The sequence below is a fragment of the Salmo salar genome, chromosome ssa16 (assembly GCF_905237065.1).
Source record: "Salmo salar chromosome ssa16, Ssal_v3.1, whole genome shotgun sequence".
Lineage (NCBI taxonomy): Eukaryota > Metazoa > Chordata > Actinopteri > Salmoniformes > Salmonidae > Salmo > Salmo salar.
Genome location: NC_059457.1, coordinates 22,641,603 through 22,663,299, shown reverse-complemented (window position 1 = coordinate 22,663,299; position 21,697 = coordinate 22,641,603). Strand labels below are relative to the sequence as shown.

Genomic DNA, 21,697 nt, shown 5'->3' with positions numbered 1-21,697 from the left:
GACCATTCATGTGTGGGGTTGCTTCTCAGCCAAGGGAGTGGGCTCACTCACAATTTTGCCTAAGAACACAGCCATGAATAAAGAATGATACCAACACATCCTCCGAGAGCAACTTCTCCCAACCATCCAGGAACAGTTTGGTGACGAACAATGCCTTTTCCAGCATGATGGAGCACCTTGCCATAAGGCAAAAGTGATAACTAAGTGGCTCGGGGAACAAAACATCGATATTTTGGGTCCATGGCCAGAAAACTCCCCAGACCTTAATCCCATTGAGAACTTGTGGTCAATCCTCAAGAGGCGGGTGGACAAACAAAACCCCACCAATTCTGACAAACTCCAAGCATTAATTATGCAAGAATGGGCTGCCATCAGTCAGGATGTGGCCTAGAAGTTAATTGACAGCATGCCAGGGCGGATTGCAGAGGTCTTGAAAAAGAAGGGTCAACACTGCAAATATTGACTCTTTGCATCAACTTCATGTAATTGTCAATAAAAGCCTTTGACACTTATGAAATGCTTGTAATTATACTTCAGTATTCCATAGTAACATCTGACAAAAATATCTAAGGACAATGAGGCAGCAGACTTTGTGAAAATTAAAATTTGTGTCATTCTCAAAACTTTTGGCCACGACTATAGGAAAGTCTTTGTCCTCAGGCCTGGAGGGAAGCCAAAATCATTCCACTACCCATGAATGGTAAAGCAGCCTTTACTGGTTCTAACAGTTTAAAGTTGACAGTTTTCATGTCACATGCACAAGTACAGTGAAATGCCTTTCTTGCAAACTCAAAACCCAACAATGCAATAATAAATAACTATGTAATACTAGAAAAAAACACATGAGAAATAAGAAGAAATATGAAGAACACAATAAGTAAGTAGGCATACTATATACAGGGCCAGTTCCAATGCCATATTTACAAAGTGCAGGAATACTGGAGTGATGGAGGTAGATATGTATAGGGGTAAGGTGACTAGGCATCAGGATATAAGATAAAAAGAGTAGCAGCAGCTTGAATGTGAGTGGGTGTTCTTGTGTGTAGAGTCAGTATAAATGTGTGCATGTTATGTGTGTCACACCCTGATCTGTTTCACCTGTCTTGTGCTCGTTTCCACATCCCCACCAGGTGTCTCCTATTGTTCCCCATTATCCCCTGTGTATTTTTACCTGCGTTTTCTGTTTGTCTGTTGCCAGTTCGTCTTGTTATGCCAGGTCTTACCAGAGTTTTTCCAGTTTCTCCTGTTCTCAAGTTTTGTTTTGCAGTCTTCCCGGTTCCGACCTTTCTGCCTGTTCTGACCCCAAGCCTGCATGCCGTTCTGTCCCTGATTGACTCTGCCTTGGATTACGAACCTCTGCCTGCCCTGGAGCTGTCCTTTGCCTGTCCCTTTGTTATAATAAATATTCTGAGAATCAAACTATCTGCCTCCTGTGTCTGCATCTGGGTCATATCCTGAGTCGTGATAGTCTGAGTGAGCAGATGATGGAGTGAGTGTGTGAGTGTATAGGGCCCAGTGAGTGTGCATAGAGACAAAAATAAAAAGGTCAATGAGGATACAAGGTTAACTCAGTCTGTGTAGCTATTTTGTTAGCTATTTATCAGTCTTATTGCTTGGGGATAGAAACTGTTTAAGAGCTTGTTGGTGCCAGACTTGATGCACCAGTACCGCTTGCCATGTGGAATCAGAGAGAATAGTCTATGGCTAGGGTGGTTGGAGTCTAACGATTTTCCGGGCCTTCTTATTCCACTACCTGAAATACAGTGCATTCTTAAAGTATTCAGGCCCTTGAATACTTTCCGAATGCACTGTGGATGGCAAGGAGCTTGGCCCCAGTGATGTACTGGGTTGTCCGCACCACCCTCTGTAGAGCCACAGCTGTAGAACGTTTTGAGGATTTGAGGGCCCATGCCAAACTTTTTCAACCTCCTGAGGGGGAAGATGCGCTATTGTGCCTTCTTCACAACTGTGTGTGTGTTTGGACCATTTTAATTCTTTAGTGATTTGGACACCGAGGAACTTGAAGTTCTCGACCTGATCCCCTGCGGTCCGTCGATGTGGATGGGGGCGTGCTCGCCCCCCCGTTTCCTGTAGTCCATGATCAGCTCCTTGGTCTTATTTACGTTGAGGGAGAGGTTGTTGTTCTGGCACCACACTGCCAGGCCACTGACCTCCTCCCAGTAGGCTGACTCATCATCACCGGTGATCAGGCCTACCACCGTCGTCAGCAAACTTTATGAATTTGTTGGAGTCGTGCATAGCCATGCAGTTGTGGGTGAACAGGGAGTACAGGAGGGGACTAAGCACACACCTCTGGGGGCCCCTGTGTTAAGGGTCAGTGTGGCGGAAGTGATGTTGCCTACCCTCACCACCTGGGGTCGGCCCGTCAGGAAGTCCAGGAAGGTGTTCAGACCCAGAGTCCTAAGCTTGGTGACGAGCTTGGAGGGGACAAGGGTGTTGAACGCTGAGCTGTAGTCAGTGAACAGCATTCTCACATAGGTATTGCTCTTATCTAGGTGGGTGAGGGCAGTGTGAAGAGCGATTGAGATTGTGTCATCTATAGATCTAATGTGTGCCATAACCAGCCTCTCAAAAGCACTTCCTGATTACAGAAATGAGTGCTACAGGGCAGTAGTCATTGTAGCATGAAGCCTTAGTTATTGGGGACAGGAATTATGGTGGTCATCTTAAAACATGTGGGTATTACAGACTGGGACAAGGAGAGGTTGACAATTACCGTGAACATGCCTGCCAGCTGTTCTGCGCATACTCTGAGAACGTGCCCTGGAATTCCGTCTGGCCCCGCGGCCTTGAGGGTATTGACCTGATTAAAGACCTTTTTCACGTCGCCTCGGAGAGCGAGATCACTCAATCCTCTGGTTCGGTGACGGCACTCACACCCGGCATGATGTTGTTGTTGTCAAAGCGTGCATAAAATGCATTGTGTTCGTCTGGTAGAGAAGCATCGTTGGGCAGATCACGGTTGAGTCTTCCTTTGTAATCCGTAATGGACTGTAGCCCCGGCCACATATGGCAGGCGTCGGAGCCTGTGTAGTAGGATTCAACCTTATTCCTATACTATCTAGCTAACAGAACTCAGAGGGTTTTCTTTAATGAAAGCTTCTCTAATGTAAAACATGTGAAGTGTGGAGTATCCCAGGGAAGCTCTCTAGACCCTCTACTCTTTTAAATTTTTACCAATGACCTGACACTGGCATTAAACCAAGCATGTGTGTCCATGTATGCTGATGATTCAACCTTATACGCATCAGCAACCACAGCTAACAAAGAGTTGCACTCTGTTTTGGAATGGGTGGCCAGTAATAAACTGGTCCTGAACATGCATTTGGTACAAATCATTTCCTAAGTTCTCAGCTGAATCTGGTAATGAATGGTATGGCTATTGAACAAGTTGAGGAGACTAAATGACTTGGTGTTACCTTAGATTGTAAACTGTCATGGTCAAAACATATAGATTTAATGGTTGTAAAGATGGAAAGAGGTCTGTCTGTAATAAAGAGATTCTCTGCTTTTTTGATACCACACTCCACAAAGCAAGTCCTGCAGGCTCTAGTTTTTATCTTATCTTGATTATTGCCCAGTCATATGGTCAAGTGCTGAAAAGAAAGACCTAGTTAAGCTGCAGCTGGCCCAAAACAGAGTCTTGTCCTTCATTGTAATCAGAGAGCTACTATTAATACTATGCAAGCCAGTCTCTCTTGGCTAAGAGTTGAGGAGAGACTGACTGCATCACATCTTCTTTTTATAAGAAACATGAATGTGTTGAAAATCCTAAATTGTTTGCATAGTCAACTTACACACAGCACTGGGGTCTTTTCATAGTCCCCAGGTCAAGAACAAATTCAAGGAAACATACAGTATTATACATATCCATGAGTGCATGGAACTCCCTTCCATCTTATATAGCGCAAGTGAACAGCAAACTTGGTTTCAAAAAACAAATAAAGCAACACCACACAGCACAATGGCTCTCTCCCATGTGACCTACTTGTTGTGTGTTTGTACTGATAGGTATGTGTAACTGACAGATGCACACACACCAAATCAAATCAAATTTGATTGGTCACATACACATATTTAGCAGATGTTATTGCGGGTGTAGTGAAGTGCAGTAATATCTAACAATTTACAACAATACACACAAATCTAAAAGTAAAATAATGGAATTAAGAAATATATAAATATTAGGACAAGCAATGTCGGAGTCGCATTGACTAAAATACAGTAGAATAGAATACATTATATCCATATGAAATGAGTAAAGTAGTATGTAAACATGATTAAAGTGACTAGTGTTCTATTATTAAAGTGACCAATGATTCCAGGGTTGAGTAACCGGGTGGTAGCCGGCTAGTGATGGCTATTTAACAGTCTGATGGCCTTGAGATAGAAGTTGTTTTTCAGTCTCTCAGTCCCAGCTTTGATGCACCTGTACTGACCTCACCTTCTGGATGACAACGAGGTGAACAGGCCGTGGCTCGTGTGGTTGATGTCCTTGATGATCTTTTTGGCCTTCCTGTGACATCGGGTGCTGTAGGTGTCCTGGAGGGCAGGCAGTGTGCCCCCGGTGATGCGTTGGGCAGACCGCACCACACTCTGGAGAGCCCTGCGGTTCCGGGCGGTGCGGTTGCCGTACTAGACAATGATACAGCCCAACAGGATGCTCTCAATTGTGTATCTGTAAAAGTTTGTGAGGGTCTTAGGGGCCAAGCCAAATTTCTTCAGCCTTCTGAGGTTGAAGAGGCGCTGTTGTGGGTGGACCATTTCAGATTGTCAGTGATGGGTACGCAGAGGAACTTGAAGCATTCCACCTTCTGCACTGTGGTCCTATCAATGTGGATAGGGCGTGCTCCCTCTGCTTTTTCCAAAAGTCCACGATCAGCTCCTTCATTTTGTTGATGTTGAGGTTATTTTCCTGGCATCACTGCGCCAGGTCCCTCACCTCCTCCCTGTAGGCTGTCTCGTCATTGTTGGTAATCAGGCCTACTATGGTTGTGTCGTCTGTAAACTTGATGATTGACTTGGAGGCGTGTGTGGACACGCAGTCATGGGTGAACAGAGAGTACAGGAGGGGGCTGAGCACGCACCCTTGTGGGGCCCCTATGTGGAGGATCAGTGAAGTGGAGGTGCAGTTTCCTACCTTCACCACCTGGGGTCGGCCCGCTAGGAAATCCAGGACCCAGTTGCACAGGGCGGGGTTCAGACCCAATATTATTTTCAGAGGCTACCCGGAACATATCCCAGTCCGCGTGATCAAACAATCTTGAAGCATGGATTCCGATTGTTCAGACCAGCGTTGAATAGACCTAAGCACGGGTACTTCCTGTTTGAGTTGCTGCCTATAGGAACGGAGGAGCAAAATGGATTTGTGATCTTATTTGCCAAAGGGAGGGTGGGGGAAGGCCTTGTAGGCATCCTGGAAGAATAGCAGTGGTTGAGTGCTTTCCCAGTGCAAGTACTACAGTCAGTGTGTTGATGGAACTTCAGAAGTGCTTTCCTCAAATTTGCTTTGTTAAAAATATTTTGTCTGTAATGTATTTTTCGTTATGTGTTGGACTCAGTGGAGGCTCCTCGGAGGAAGAAGGGGAGGACCATCCTCTTCAGTGAATTTCATAAAAATGTAAATATTAAAACATTTAAAAACATATCATTTTTAGATAAAACGATAGTAAACATATTCACGTCACCAAAAAATGGATTAAAACACTGTTTTGCAATGAAGGTCTACAGTAGGCTCAACAGCAGTCTCTAGGGTAGCACCATGGTGAAGGCGGAGGACAGCTAGCTTCCGTCCTCTTCTGGGTACATTGACTTCAATACAAAATCTAGGAGGCTCATGGTTCTCACCCCCTTCCATAGACTTACACAGTAATTATGATAACTTCCGGAGGATGTCCTCCAACCTATCAGAGCTCTTGCAGCAGGAACTGACATGTTGTCCACCCAATCAAAGGATCAAAGAATGAATATAATACTGAAAGCATAAGCCACAGCTATTTTTTACTTTTATTTAACAAGGCAAGTCAGTTAAGAACAAATTCTTATTTTCAATGACGGCCTAGGAACAGTGGGTTAACTGCCTCGTTCAGGGGCAGAACGACAGATTTTTACCTTGTCAGCTCGGGAATTCATTTTTGCAACCTTTCAGTTACTAGTCCAACGCTCTAACCACTAGGCTACCTGCTATCAAGCATTACAGTGCATAAAATGTGGTGAGTAGTTGACTCAAAGAGAGAGAAAGACAATAGTTGAACAGTCTTGATCAAATTATTTTCTTCAAAAATGAAGGAGAAGCAAGAGAGAGATATTGTTTTTTTTTCACTTTCAGTTTCACTTGCTTAGCTAGTAAATGCAGCTAGCTAGGTTAGCCTACTCAAACACCCTGCTCAAACAGAAGGATGCTATGTTAGCTATCTGGCTATGATTATTCAACACAACACTGGAAATCTTCCAAGCCAATGTAGTGTAAGCTTTTGGTTTTACAAATGAATTGCCACCAGGGCCCACCAGTGTAAATACTAAACTGCTTACTGACTATACATTGTAACGTTAATGCATGATTGTAGCGGGTTTACTAACAGTTAGTTCTATTAGCTTTGTTGACTATGAAGTTACTTTAGCTAATATGGTGACAACGATGTAGGCTGTGTGTAGCGGTAATGATATGGTTTGGCTTGGAAAGTTTTTTTTGCCTGGTCACATACAGCTAATGTGTTGTGCATTGAAGTCCATGAATGAAGAGAAAAGGTGAGAAGAAGAGATGCCAGAAGGAATACAACGTAGCTGCCATGAAAGTGAACAGAATTTAAGTGTGATCAGGGGTATATTCATTCCGCCGATTCTGTTGAAAAACGTTTTTAAACAGAACTAAACGGGGTAAACATACCTGAATTTGTCCAAAAGAAACTCTCATTTGCAACTGTTAGACTAATGATTACACCCCAGATCAGCTAGATGCAGGCAAGAGTGTGCAAGGCGGTATTGAATGTGTCAGCTCAAAATTTGCTCTCGACCTGAGTTCACCTACGCTGTAGACTTTCAATGATAGGCTAGGTTGTAGTAACCTCAATATGGGTACTGGGAACATTTTTGTATCATGTAGAAGCCTAAAACTATCAATGTTACATGAACTGGGTTAATGGAATATAAACGATAGTCATCCAATATGCTGTAAGAGAAATAGGCCATGCTCATGAAAAAAAATGTGTCCTCCCTCAACATAAACGCGACTGCGACTGGTCCGACACCAGTAAGACTAGCTGCCGCCATTGGCATCGGCTAATGGGGATCCAAATAAATTCAATCTCATTCCTAATTCTATGTCCTCATATCTCTTTGGCTATCCATTATAAAGTAACTTCCCTCGAAACGTCTGCTCTGTTAACCAGGACTACATTTACAACCAATCTGCTTGGAAGTTTGTTTTCAATCAGTTTATAACCCATTTCCCAACGTTTTAGAATACTGTAACTCTTGAATGCCTTCCCGATTATCTGATTGGCTGGAGCATTTCAGCTGGCGTGGACGACGTTTCAGGTTGACGTAAATGCATGTCTAGCTAACTAGTGTTTCGTTTTTTTTGTCCTTATCACAGTTTGTTGCGACATCATTTCAATCGATGAAAGTTTTTATTTACTGTTAGTTACCTTTTCAAAATGTCCTCTGTTGAAGATGGTGAATGTAGTCGCGGCTTGTATCAACTCAACAAATTCGAGAAACTATCGGGGAGGCCTCCCATCAGAGACTCAGGTTTGTAGCTAGCTGAACTGTTATTTTCCTATCTAGCTGCTATCCATGTAAAACTACCTAGCTAGAATTAGCTAGCTACAGTAACTAACTGGCAGGCAATCTAAAAAAACTAGTCAGCGTAATTGTTTAGGAAGGCAGATCTTCGAATTACAATATTAGAGACAGGCGATTAACTTTAGCTTTGACTTTAGCCAAGTATTTTATCCAGCTAACGTTAACTTAACGTTAGCTCAGCTTGATACGGAAGTCAACTGTCATGCAAAGAAGACTGACTAATGGTGGGAAGCATACATTATCCCTCTGTGCAATCCATTGCCAGTCATTTGTACTACTGACTTTGCTGAGTAGATCTAAATGTATTTCCATAGGAAATATTGTAGTATTGACCAATCAGTGGCAACCACAGTTTTGAAACAACTCAAGTACTGATGTAAGGTTGGAAAAGTATCTTTGACTCGAGTCAAAGATACTGTAGGTTCTGAGGGGCTGGGTAGTGTCAGCCACCTATGTGGTAGCTGCACCACCAAGGCTGTCTCTTTCTCAAATCAAATGTTATTGGTCACATACACAGATGTTATTGCGGGTGTAGCGAAATGCTTGTGTTCCTAGCTCCAACAGTGCAGTAGTATCTAACAGTACACACAAGTCTAAAGTAAAATAATGGAATTAAGAAATATATAAATATTAGGGTACCTGTATGTGTTTGTCATACAACAATGGACAAGCCATTTGTCTAGCCTATTTGGTTAGACACTAAGCAGGCTTGAGCTGAACTCCACCAAAAGCCTATGTTTGGGGTGGAATGTCGGTCTGTCTGCTTTTGTAATGTTTTTGTGGTTTTGTTCTCCGCTAATTGTGTCTGTGTGTGTGCACATGTCTGTATCATGGCTGGTGATTGTGGTTGGTGATGACTGGCAGGCTCTAAGAAGAGAGTAAGATGGCTTCAGGCTCGGCGGATCTTCTCCCCTTCGTGCCCCAACTTCCGCATCCCTAATAGGTTTCTGAGAGAAGGTGGGTAACTGTAACACCCGGGACTGCAGCCAAGACCACCTCTCTCTTCACCGACCAATACTAACGCAACTCTAGTGCCCTCAGACTCTGCTAAAGAATGAGGGGTTCAATTTAAGCTGGCCCGGGTTGAACCGGGATAGCAGGGTGCGCCCTGCTAAAATTGAACAGTAATCAGCGCCACATCTTGTCAACAAGGCATCATGAAGCATTGTTCAGAAACATCTCTTTTCCATGAAATATGTTTGAATTTTCAAACTAGGTTTCATTGGGAATGCAGATTAAGCATTTTTATCAAGCGCAGTCATTTTTGCATAGAAATAAAGATTCTTACATATTACTCCACATGCTTCACCTACTGTACGTCACTTTTGTTTTGAGCCGACTTTGCTGTCGGCCAGAACGGGGCATTAATGGAATCCCCTCAATGGCAACTATGTCTTCTACAGTTGGCCAAGTACTAATGTCCTATCTGCTCTTCCACCTCCTCTCTCACTCCCTTGTCCAGTCTCCCTCCTCTCGTTTCCTATGACTCAAGGAAATCCACTTGTACCACTCTGCTTCCTCCTCTCTTCCTATCTAAACAGCCTCTTCCTCTCCCTTGTAATGGTTCTCGGTCCACTCCACCTCTTCTCTTCCTTCCTGTTCTCTTTTATCACTTTTATCCCTCTTAGCAACAGTCTCTCTTACTCTGATTGGCCCTGGTTCCTCCTTTCCTCTTCTCACTCATCCTCTTCAGCCTTCTCTATTGGACCCTGGGAGGCTTTCTCTCCCTCAGTGTCTCTGGGTTTGGATGTACGTTTGTCATGGAGTGTTCTGAGGTCTCGCTTTCTCTGTTCTATTTTTCTCTCTGTGAGTCGGTCATGTTGTTGCTCCTATAACGATTGTCATAATTGTTATAGGAAGCAATAGACCTCTGTGCGCCTAGGAGGGGAAAAAAAATCACTCAAATGATAATGGTTGCAATGATTACTTCACTGTACATCTGCCCCTGAGTGCCAGAATGCACTGAGCGCAGATTCATGACTGTCATGCTTGCACCATTACTACAAATAAAATTGCTTGTTACCTCAAATATTTTTCTTTGTGCACCTGCTCCTTGTAAAAAAAAAATATATATATTTATTTAATTTTTGTATTTAAATTAGATAGTCAGTGTAGAGCCCTTGACCTGTGCCTCCTATTTTCCTCAGTGTCTGAAAGTAGATCCATTTGACTATTTGATCTCTTATTCCACTAAAAGCATTCCTCTGTTGAAATGACCAACAAAATATCTTGAGGCTCAATGATTCCATAGGGCTGTTGTTTAGTCCTTTGCTGTTTACTCAAAGCTCATCATACTGATGGCTGGACATTTAATCATTACAGACAGTGAAGTCGACCACCTCCACAGTGAAAATGTTACGAAGTATGTCAAGATATGGTTCATTATTCATTTAACATGCAGACTTTCTCCTAAGCCTGTCATATAGGGAGTACTTTAACCACATGCTTATGTGATGGCTAGGCCTATTTATCTAGATTCTTACATAATCAGAAATGTTTTAGCGTTTGCTTGTTGAAAGCTGTCTGCTTATGCAGCCATGTTCTTGGTAATCTGTGCAGCAGATTATATAATGGCTCTGGGTAGAAATCTGATGGAAACCCGCTGGATTACTTCACTTCAGTTTATTATACTAACTTATGTCTCTAGATCGGCTGTCTGTGACACACAGCTGGGAAATAACAGACTAGGCCTACACATCTATGGCTCTTCAGCCCATGCAAATCATGTAGGGGCGGTCAAGTCAACAAGGGTAGGATACACATTTTAGATTGCCTAGATTTCAATGTTGCAAGCTCCATTCCAAATAGCATCCCCTTCTGCTCTGTTGTTCCTGCCCTCATGAGTCTGGCTGGACTAAATAGGTGAAAACCATATGGCAGAAAGAGACAAGGTGGCGCTATTGCTTAAAGTTATCGCAGAGATCCACAAAAGGCACTAAAGAAGTGCAAGAGGAAGGAAAATTCCCCTGTAACCCTGTCTCCTTCCCCCACCCTTTCTCCCTCTTCCATCCATGAAACCCCGCTCTTTACTCACCTCCCCCCTCAGGTCACTGTGCCCCCCCAGCCCGCAGCGGGCACCGGTGTGTGGCCGACAGTGCCAACCTGTATGTGTTTGGAGGATACAACCCTGACTTTGAGGAGGCAGGTGGCTCGGAGAACGAGGACTACCCTCTTTTCAGGGAGCTGTGGAGGTTTCACTTCGCCACGGCTACCTGGCAACAGGTCCACACAGAGGGCTACATGCCCACCGAGCTGGCTTCCATGTCAGGTAAGGGAATAAGTCGAAGATTGTCTGTCCTTTTATGTACCCATAGATCCATTGCAAAATGAACTTGCTTAACCATTTATTATCCGTTCCTGGTCAGACTGAGAACAGACCGTTGAACAGTTTGTTTAGTGTTTTTCTCTGTATGTCTCAGCTGTCTTACACGGAAACAATCTATTGGTGTTCGGGGGCACTGGGATTCCTTTTGGAGAAAGCAACGGGAACGACGTCCATGTCTGCAATGTTCACTACAAACGCTGGAAACTGCTCAACTGCCGAGGGAAGAAACCCAACCGAATCTACGGGCAGGTAAAGAGCTCTCATCTGTTCACCACCTGAGTTGTCCCACTGACACATCGTGTGGTCTGTGGAGAGTTAACGGTTAGCTTTAAACCTGGGCTATGGCATTTTCCATTACTCCTACAGTGCATTCAGAAAGTATTCAGAAGCATTTACCTTTTTTTATGTTACAGCCTTATTCTAAAATTGATTAAATTGCTTTTTTCCCCTCTTTAATCTACACACAATGCCCTATAATGACAAAGCAAAAACAAGTTTAGTAATGTTAGCAAATTTATTACAAATGCAAAACAGAAACATTTACATAAGTATTCAGACCTTTTACTCTGTTGATGCACCTTTGGCAGCGATTACAGCCTCCAGTCTTCTTGGGTATGTCGCTACAAGCTTGGCTCACCTGTATTTGGGGAGTTTCTCCCATTCTTCTCTGCAGATCCTCTCAAGCTCTGTCAGGTTGGATGGGGAGCATCGCTGCACAGTTATTTTCAGGTCTCTCCAGAGATGTTCGATCGGGTTGAAGTCGGGGCTCTGGCTGGGCCACTCAAGGACGTTCAGAGACTTGTCCCAAAGCCACTCCTGCGTTGTCTTGGCTTTGTGCTAAGGGTTGTTGTCCTGTTGGAAGGTGAACCTTCTCCCCAGTCTGAGTTCCTGAGCGCTCTAGAGCAGGTTTTCATCAAGGATCTCAGTACTTTGCTCTGTTTCTTTCCCTCGATTCTGACTACTCTCTCAGTCCCTGCTGCTGAAAAACATCATGATGCTGCCACCAACTTGCTTCACTGTAGGGATGGTGCCATGTTACCTTCAGATGTGACGCTTGGCATTCAGGCCAAAGAGTTCAATCTTGATTTCATCAGACCAGCGAATCTTGTTTCTGATGGTCTTGGAGTCTTTAGGTACCTTTTGGCAAACTCCAAGCGGGCTGTCATTGTGCCTTTTTACTGATGAATGGCTTCCGTCTGGCAACTCTACCATAAAGGCCTGATTGGTGGAGTGCTGCAGAGATGGTTGTCCTTCTGGAAGGTTCTCCCATCTCCACAGAGGAATTCTAGAGCTCTGTCAATGACCTTTCTCCCCGATTTCTCAGTTTGGCCAGGCGGACAGTTCTAGGAAGAGTCTTGGTGGTTCCAAACTTCAATTTAAGAATGATGGAGGCCACTGTCTTCTTGGGGACCTTCAATGCTGCAGAAATCTTTTGGTACCCTTCCCCAGATCTGTAACTTGACACAATCATATCTCGGAACTCTACGACAATTCCTTCGACCGCATGGCTTGGTTTTTGCTCTGACATGCACTGTCAACTGTGGGACCTTACATAGACAGGTGTGTGCCTTTCCTAATCATGTCCAATCAATTGAATTTACTACAGGTGGTCTCCAATCAAGTTGTAGAAACATATCAAGGATGATCAATGGAAACAGGATGCATCTGAACTCAATTTTGAGTCTTATAGCAAAGTGTCTGAATACTTACGTAAATAAGGTATTTATGTTAATTTTAATACATTTGCAAAGGAATTGAGAAACATATTCGCTTTGTCACTCTGGGGTATTGTGGGTTTATTTAATCAATCTTAGGATAAGTCTGTAACGTAACAATGTGGAAAAAGTTAAGGGGTCTGAATACTTTCCGAATGCACTATATATGACTTCCTTCCTTTGTCTTTCCTAACCTCTGATCTGAAAAGATTGGCTCAGTCAAAGTAAATAACTGACACAATTATTTACATTGTTAGTCTGACCTACTGTAACAAATCACTTAATTCTGAATCCCTTGGCTTGACAGTAAGGAAATTCCCCACAACCATGCTCTCTCCTTCTCATTCCTCCCTCCTTCCAGGCCATGGCCATCATTAATGGCTATCTGTATGTGTTTGGAGGGACGACAGGCTACGTTTACAGCACAGACCTACACAGGCTGGACCTGACTACCAGGGAGTGGACCCACCTCAAGCCCAACAACCCCCCTACAGACCTGCCAGAGGAAAGGTCAGTCGCCCCTTATATACCTCTTAATCCTCTGGTAGTTACCCCCCACACACACACACACACACACACACACACACACACACATCTTAATCTCTCTTTCAGGTACAGACATGAGGTGGCCCATGATGGACAGAGAATATACATCCTAGGAGGCGGGACTTCCTGGACATCATATCCCCTAGACAAAGTACAGTACAGGATGAGAGAACACTATGTATGATGGTTGTTTTACTGACATATTTTAACATGGGGGTTTACGTTCTGTTCCCCCCTCAGATACACGCCTACAACCTAGAGACTAACTCTTGGGAGGAGATTATCACGAAACCTCATGAAAAAATAGGTTGGTTGCATAAGGGTCTAATGTTGTTCATATACACATTACTGTGCACGCGCGTGTGTGTGTGTCCACAGATCAGTAAACTGATGTGTGTTCTGTTGTCAGGGTATCCTGCAGCACGACGGTGTCACAGTTGTGTCCAGGTCAGGCAGGGTAAGAACTTTACATCTGTTTACTAGGAATCAGCTCTGTGTGTCCAGGCTAGGGTTACCAGAATTTTCAGTAATATTGGTAAATAACAGGTAATTTATGGTAACTTTGGTAATTTATACTTGATTAACTTGCAAAAATGATTTTAAATCCTATGTAGTGCCTTCAGAAACTATTCCTGCCCCTTGACCTTTTTCCACATTTGACCTGTTACAGCCTAAATTTTAATTGGATTCAATTGAGATTTTGTTACTGGCCTACACTCAATACCCCATAATGTCAAAGTGGAATATGTGTTTTAGAAATTGTACAAATTAATTAACAATGAAAAGCTGATATGTCTTTAGTCAATAAGTGTGCAACTCCTTTGTTATGGCAACCCTAAATAAGTTCAGGAGTGAAAATGTGCTAAAGTCCCATAATAAGTTCCATGGACTCACTCTGTGTGCAATAATGATTTTTGAATGACTAACCCACACATGCATATACATACATCTGTAAGGTCCCTCAGTCGAGCAGTGAATTTCAAACACAGATTCAAGACCAGGGAGGTTTTCCAGTGCCTCGCAAAGAACAGCACCTATTGGTAGATGGGTAAAAATAAAAAGCAGGCATTGAATATCCCTTTGAGCATGATGTAGTTTCTAATGACCCTTTGGATTGTGTATCAATACACCCCATCACTACCAAGATAGAGACGCCCTTCCTAACTCAGTTGCCGGAGAGGAAGGAAACCTCTCAGGGATTTCACCGTGAGGCCAATAGTGACTTTATGGGAGGTAATGCTGTAGTTACTCCACAATACTAACATAAATGACAGTGAAAAGAAGGAAGGCTGTACAGAATAAAAATGTTCCAAAGCTTGCATCCTGTTACAATAAGGCACTAAAGTAAAACAGAAAAATTTGTCCTGAATACAAAGCCTTATGTTTGGGGCAAACACAACGCCACTGAGTACCACTCTTCATATTTCTAAGCATGGTGGTGGCTGCATCATGTTATGGGTATGCTTGTCATCGACAAGGACTAAGATGTTTTTTTAGGATAAAAAGAAACGGAATCGAGCTAAGCACAGGCAAAATCCTAGAGGAAAACCTGTTGGGAGACCATTTCAGCTTTCAGCAGGACAATAAACCTAATAACCCAAATGTACAATGGAGTTGCTTACAAAGATGACATTAAATGTGACCTAGTTACAGTCAAAAGTTTGTACACACCTACTCATTCCAGGGTTTTTATTTTTACTATTTTCTACTTTGTAGAATAATGAAGACATCAACGCTATGAAATAACAAATGGAATCATGTAATAACCAAAAAGGTGTTACATTTATCAAAATATATTAGCCACCCTTTTCCTTGACAGCTTTGCACACTCTAGGCGTTCTCTCAACCAGCTTCATGAGGTAGTCACCTGGAATGCTAATTTGTGGAATTTCTTCAATGCGTTTGAGCAGATCAGTTGTGTTGTGACAAGGTAGGGGGGTATACAGAAGACGGCCCTATTTGGTAAAAGACCAAGTCCATATTCTGGCAAGAACAGCTCAAATAAGCAAAGAGAAACAACAGTCCATCATTACTTTAAGACATGAAAGTCAGTCAATATGGAAAATGTCAAGAACTTTCAAAGTTTCTTCAAGTGCAGTCGCAAAAACCATCAAGAGCTATGATGAAACTGGCTTCCATGAGGACCGCCACAGGAAAGGAAGACCCAGAGTTACTTCTGCTGCAGAAGGTAAGGTAATTAGTTACCAGCCTCAAATTGCAGACCAAATAAATTCTTCACATAGTTCAAATAGCAGACACATCTCAACATCAACTGTTCAGAGGAGACTGCATGAATCAAGCCTTCATGGTCAAATTGCTGCAAGAAACCCCTATTAAAGGACACCAATAATAAGAAGAGACTTGCTTGGGCCAAGAAACACGAGCAATGGACTTTAGACCGGTGGAAATCTGTCCTTTGGTCTGATGATTCAAAATGTGAGATTTTTGGTATTAATTGTCGTGTCTTTATGAGACGCAGAGTAGGTGAACAGATGCTCTCCGCATGTGTGGTTCCCAGCGTGAAGCGAGGAGGAGGAGGAGGTGTGATTGTGTGGGGGTGCTTTGCTGGTGACACTGTCGGTGATTTATTTAGAATTCAAGGCACACTTAACCAGCATGGCTACCACAGCATTCTGCAGTGATATGCCATCTCATCTGGTTTGCGCTTAGTCCCACCATTTGTTTTTCAACAGGGCAATGACCCAAAACATACCTCCAGGCTGTGTAAGGGCTATTTGACCAGGAAGGAGAGTGACGGAGTGCTGCATCAGATGACCTGGCCTCCACAATCCCCTGACTTCAACCCAATTGGGATGAGTTGAGTGAAGGAAAAGCAGCCAACAAGTGCTCAGCATATGTGGGAACTCCTTCAAGACTGTTGGAAAAGTATTCCAGGTGAAGCTGGTTAAGAGAATGCCAAGTGTTTGCAAAGCTGTCAGAGGCAAAGGGTGGCTACTTTGAAGAATCCCAAATATAAAATATAACAGTTTTGGTTACTACATGATTCCATATGTTATATCATCACTATTCTACAATGTAGAAACTAGTCAAAATAAAGAAACCCTTGAATGAGTAGGTGTGTCCAAACTTTTGACTGTTACTGTAAATCAGCTTAAATCTATGGCATGACTTAAATTGCTGTCTAGCAATGATCAACAACCATTATGGGGTATTGTGCGTGTAAGTAAATGGGTGAGGGGAAAAAATCTATTTAATCCATTTTGAATTCAGGCTGTGCCGCAACAAAATGTGGTATAAGTCAAGGGATATGAATACTTTCTAAAGGCACAATATAGTATATATTTTTATGTGTCCATATTGTGCATTTAGTTTCTAGGGGATAGCCCATGGTTCATGAGAAAATAGGCTAATGAAAAGCATTAAATCAATAATGGAATTTAAAATTAACTCAGCAACTCTGGACTTCAGAACCGCCACCAGTTTGGCACCAAAACATATACAATAAAGATGTATTGACGGTAAAAGAAGTAAAAAAAAAAAATTAAATAAAGGATATTTTGTGCTGAAACCATGTTAAACACAATGGTATTCACTAAGTTGACGTTTTATATTTAAGATAATGTTTTACAGCTTTGTCATTTTTAAATCTTATTTGATATACAATGAGTACCAAACATTAGGATTCAGAGGTCGAGACAGCATGTGCGGTAGAGAGTCAAACAGCAGGTCCCTGACCAGTAGCTTGTCCGGTAAACAGGTCAGGGTTCCCTAGCCGCAGGCAGAACAGTTGAAACTGGAGCAGCAGCACGACCAGGCGGACTGGGGACAGCCAGGAGTCATCAGGCCAGGTAGTCCTGAGGCATGATCTTACGGCTCACATCCTCTTAGAGGGAGGGAGAATTAGTGGGAGCATACTTAAATTCTCACACGACACCAGATAAGACAGGAGAATTACTCCAGATATAACAGACTGACTCTAGTCCCCCGGCACACAAACTATTGCAGCCTAGATACTGGAGGCTGAGACGGGTGGGTCGGGGGACACTGGCTCCATCCTATGATACCCTTGGACAGGGCCAACCAGGCAGGATATAACCCCACCCACTTTGCCAAAGCACAGCCCTCACACCACTAGAGGGATATCTACAGACCACCAACCAGACTACTACCCTGAGACAAGGCTGAGTATAGCCCACGAAGTTCTCCCCCACCGCACGAGCCAGAGGGGGCGCCAAACCAATGCTTCCCATAGCTGTCAAGTTGGCTGGATGTCCTTTGGGTGGCGGACCATTCTTGATACACACTAGAAACTGTTGAGTGTGAAAAACCCAGTAGCGTTGCAGTTCTTGACACAAACCGGTGCGCCTGGGACCTACTACCATACCCTGTTCAAAGGCACTTAAATCTTTTGTTTTGCTCATTCACTCTCTGACACACACAATCCATGCCTCTAGGCTTAAAAATCCTTCTTTAACCTGTCTCCTCTTCATCTATACTGATTGAAGTGGATTTAACAGGTGACCAATAAGGGATCATAGCTTTCACCTGGTCAGTCTGTCATGATGGAGCAGATGTCTTAATGTTTTGTACAATCAGTGTATTTTACATGTGATAAGGCCACACAGAGGGCCAGAAATAATTACATAAATGTGATCAAATTCCATAAAATCCTTGTTACCAAAATTCTGGTAGTTTACTGGTAAACTTTGAAAGTTACCAATAACATGCCGTCCCTTTGCTACCCTAGTCTAGGCTATGGACTGGGAGTCGGTGTTCATCCCTCTCTCTCCCCCCTTAGAGGTGTTTCTATGTGGGGGTTACAATGGGGAGCTGATCCTAGCTGACCTGTGGAAGATCAATCTGCAGACCTTCCAGTGGACCAAGCTACCCACCGTCATGCCTGAGCCTGCTTACTTCCACTGTGCTGCAGTCACACCGGTCAGTACATCACACACACACTTTTCTGGATGTATGATTTTCAATCAAGTCTCTCTCTCTCCTCCCTCTCCCAGGCTGGCTGTATGTATGTGCATGGTGGAGTGGTGAACATGTCAGAGAACAGGAGGACTGGGTCTCTGTACAAGGTGTGGCTAGTGGTGCCCAGCCTGCTGGAGCTGACCTGGGAGAGGCTGCTCAAGGCCTTCCCTCGCCTGGCCCAGCTCTCCTCCCTGCAGCTACTCAGCCTGGGCCTCACACACACCCTCATCCAACGCCTCAAGTAGACTACCAGGCCCTCACGGCTGACGTGGGAACAGGTCAAAGCAAGGACAGCGGTGAAGGCCAACGGATTGTGGATGGAACTGAGTTGACTCCCTTTCCTGCCACCACTGAGCAACGGAACAATGAACAGGTGTGTTGGCATGTCTGGGAATGGACTGAGGGAAGAGAACTGATGTACATTGTGGACATAACGTCAGGTCATCCTCAAAAACAAACATTGGATGCCTTTTTAAAAAATAAAGGTTTTAATGTGTGCACTTTGACTGAGTTTGAAATCCCAAGTGGAATGTTTGAGATTTGTTGGAGTCCCTGGGACCTGGTGTATTTCAGGGTTTGTTTGCCTTCATATTTCATTAGCTTAACTAGGAGACAGTGGAGTTTTAGTAGAAATTGGAGTTCACTGAATGCTACTTATTTCATCCTTTTATATGTTTGCATGCAGCTGACCACACTAATCATACCCGTTATCTTGAGTATTGTTTCAAGGCACTCCAAAGGGCTCTACAGTCTACGCAAAAGATCTGCAACGTAGCCGATGGAGGTTAGTTTGCTTAGCTCTATACGTAGTTCTAGGTATTTTTTTTTATTATTTTTTTGTGCGGCTGAATTTCTGGAACGCGACGCAAACGTAGCTCCATAGACTGAAAACCACTATGGAGAGCCCTCATCTCTACTCATTATTCCCCCCACCCCCCCCACCACACACATGCTGTTCAAAAGGAAAATCAGTGGTGGATTATTTCCTTAATGCCTAAAGGGACATATATTTTTTTGGAAATAGTCTCTTTTGATACTGTGATGTATAGGTTCCTGAGGGAGACAGACCGGGTACATGATGCTGATAGACATGGTGTCTTGTTGTTTTCTGTAAGGAAGCCCACTGGTAAAGAAGAAGCAGCTGCTATGTCCGCTGACCGGTCTAAGATGAATAGCTCTCATTTAGCAGGCTGGTGGGGCAAGGCATTGATTTAGGACAGACATGGCAAATCTTGTTCTGTATAGTTCACCTCTTGAGCCAGTGTGACTATGTCAGCCCCCTGTGACAGCACTGTGACTCTCTAGAGCCTGAGTCTTACAACTTCTGGTCTTAGACACACTGATCACACGCACAGAGGGAGCTGTGTGAAACTGTACTGTAGCTACAAAGTGAAAACAAGAGCATGCCATTTATTTCATTTAGTGCCTTTTTCAGATCATTTTTTTCCAGTGTCACAACTGTATTTTAACTTTACTCCTAGTCACTGAAAATATGGAAATGTCCATATCGCCCTCCACCAGTCTCTGTTCCCCCATGCTTTACTAATGAGTCCTCCTTCCTCCTATTCTGTTTACTGACCTTTGGTCAAACCATTCTGTCCATTACAGTTCTCTTTTTGTTTGGGTTTCTGAATGTCGATCACGCACAGTGAACCCTTAACTTGTGAATTTGGTTGGACAGACTCATTTGGTATGGTGCTGCCCAATATGGTGACCGGAGAGTGGGTGTGTCGAAAGGAGTGGGTGTATGGAAAGCGAATCGGCTAATTGGGCAGATTTGTTGCCACTCGACCGTTTTGCATGTCAGCTTAAGCCAGTGCGAATGACTCGTGCACCTGGTGTTGTATTGCTCCAGCACTACACGGCTGACTCAAATAACCAAATCATCATTTGTTGATTTATTTGAATCAGCTGAGTAGCGCTGGGGCAAAACCTCTTGGGGTCCCCAGGAAACTCTGGTGTAACCTATAGCAGAGCACTACTTTCCTTTCCACACGCCCACTACTATTCTTTAGACATGCCCACTCACCCATACTCTGGGCGTCATATTGGGCTGCAGCTACCCCCTTCTGCATTTATCCTATTTGTGCTTTTAAAGATGTGCACCAGTGTCTTCAGGTCGTTTTAACATTAAACCAAACTGGACATGTGTCTGGTGGAAAAACCAATGAAATCACAACTCTGCCTTTTTAACTTTTCAACAATGTTGGGTTTAATCTCTTTAATATCCCACACATTTTCCCTGTCAGACTGTAACTCACCTGGCACCTCTGGTCCTCTTTGTTTATCCTGTAGTTTCTACACAGAACATAGGTGCTCAGTCTGAAATCAATGCCAATCCTCTAGCACCCTGGCTACTACTTGTAGATCTGGAAGACTAGGTTTGGCTTCTGACATGTTTCTTACACCCACTCAAATCTTTTAGGATCATGAGAAGTATCAAGGGATAGTGCCTAAGGGTTTATTTTGGACTGGGAAATTTGCCTTTGCTATAACTATACTTTTTGGGAAACTGGGCTTCTGTATGGGACACTGCATCCAGTGGTCTGTATTGTTTTGTTGGTAATCTATGGAAGTAAAAGATATTGGAACTCCTCCATGTCAACCTGTGAATGTAGTCCCTTTACACATGCTGTACTGATGTGGATGGACTAACTGAACCTGACTCTGCACAATTTAAAGGCAATCATGATGACGCTGTCATGACTCCACTAGGTTTTTTAATTTCATTGTTTTAATAAATGTACTGTAAGCACTTTTTTTTAAACTTTGACTGGTGTATTATTTGGCCTGAAAATCCAGGTACTATGTATTTGATTTAACTGACTCCCTTTCAAACGAAACTTATTTTGGCTTTGTATTATACTGAACAAAAATATAAATGCAACATGTAAAGTGTTGGTTTCATGAGCTGAAATAAAAGTACCCAGAATTGTCCCATATGCACAAAAAGCTTATTTCTCTAAAATGTTGTGCACAAATTTGTTTACAGCCCTATTAGTGAGCATTTATCATTTGCTAAGATAATCCATCCACCTGACAGGTGTGGCATATCAAGAAGCTGATTGAATGGTATGATCATTACACAGGTGCACCTTGTGCTGGGGACAATAAGGCCACTCTAAAATGTGTAGTTTTGTCACAACACAATGCCACAGATGTCTAAAGTTGAGGGAGCGTGCAATTGACATGCTGACTGTAGAAATGTCCACCAGAGCTGTTGACAGAATTCAATGTTCATTTCTCTACCATAAGCCGCCTCACGTAGTTTTTTTTGAGAATTTGGCAGTATATCCGACTGACCTCACAACCACTGTCCACATGTAACCACGCCAACCCAGGACTTCCA

The 21,697-nt window shown here is 43.3% G+C and overlaps 1 protein-coding gene across 2 annotated transcripts; it reads left to right on the top strand.

Moving 5' to 3' along the window:
- The first annotated feature begins 7,510 nt into the window (after nucleotides 1-7,510).
- LOC106573380 (kelch domain-containing protein 10) lies at nucleotides 7,511-21,115 on the top strand. 2 transcript variants are annotated; one of them, XM_014148383.2, is made up of 10 exons: nucleotides 7,511-7,770; nucleotides 8,689-8,781; nucleotides 10,871-11,092; nucleotides 11,244-11,398; nucleotides 13,226-13,374; nucleotides 13,477-13,561; nucleotides 13,651-13,717; nucleotides 13,820-13,867; nucleotides 18,170-18,309; nucleotides 18,384-21,115. In XM_014148383.2, exons 1-10 carry the CDS (start codon nucleotides 7,677-7,679, stop codon nucleotides 18,591-18,593), a joined length of 1,263 nt encoding a protein of 420 aa, XP_014003858.1. In that variant the 5' UTR covers nucleotides 7,511-7,676; the 3' UTR covers nucleotides 18,594-21,115. The 2 variants fall into 2 exon arrangements, with proteins under 2 accessions (XP_014003858.1, XP_014003859.1); XM_014148384.2 differs by lacking the exon at nucleotides 8,689-8,781 and having other exon boundaries at nucleotides 7,512-7,770.
- Nucleotides 21,116-21,697: the final 582 nt, after the last annotated feature.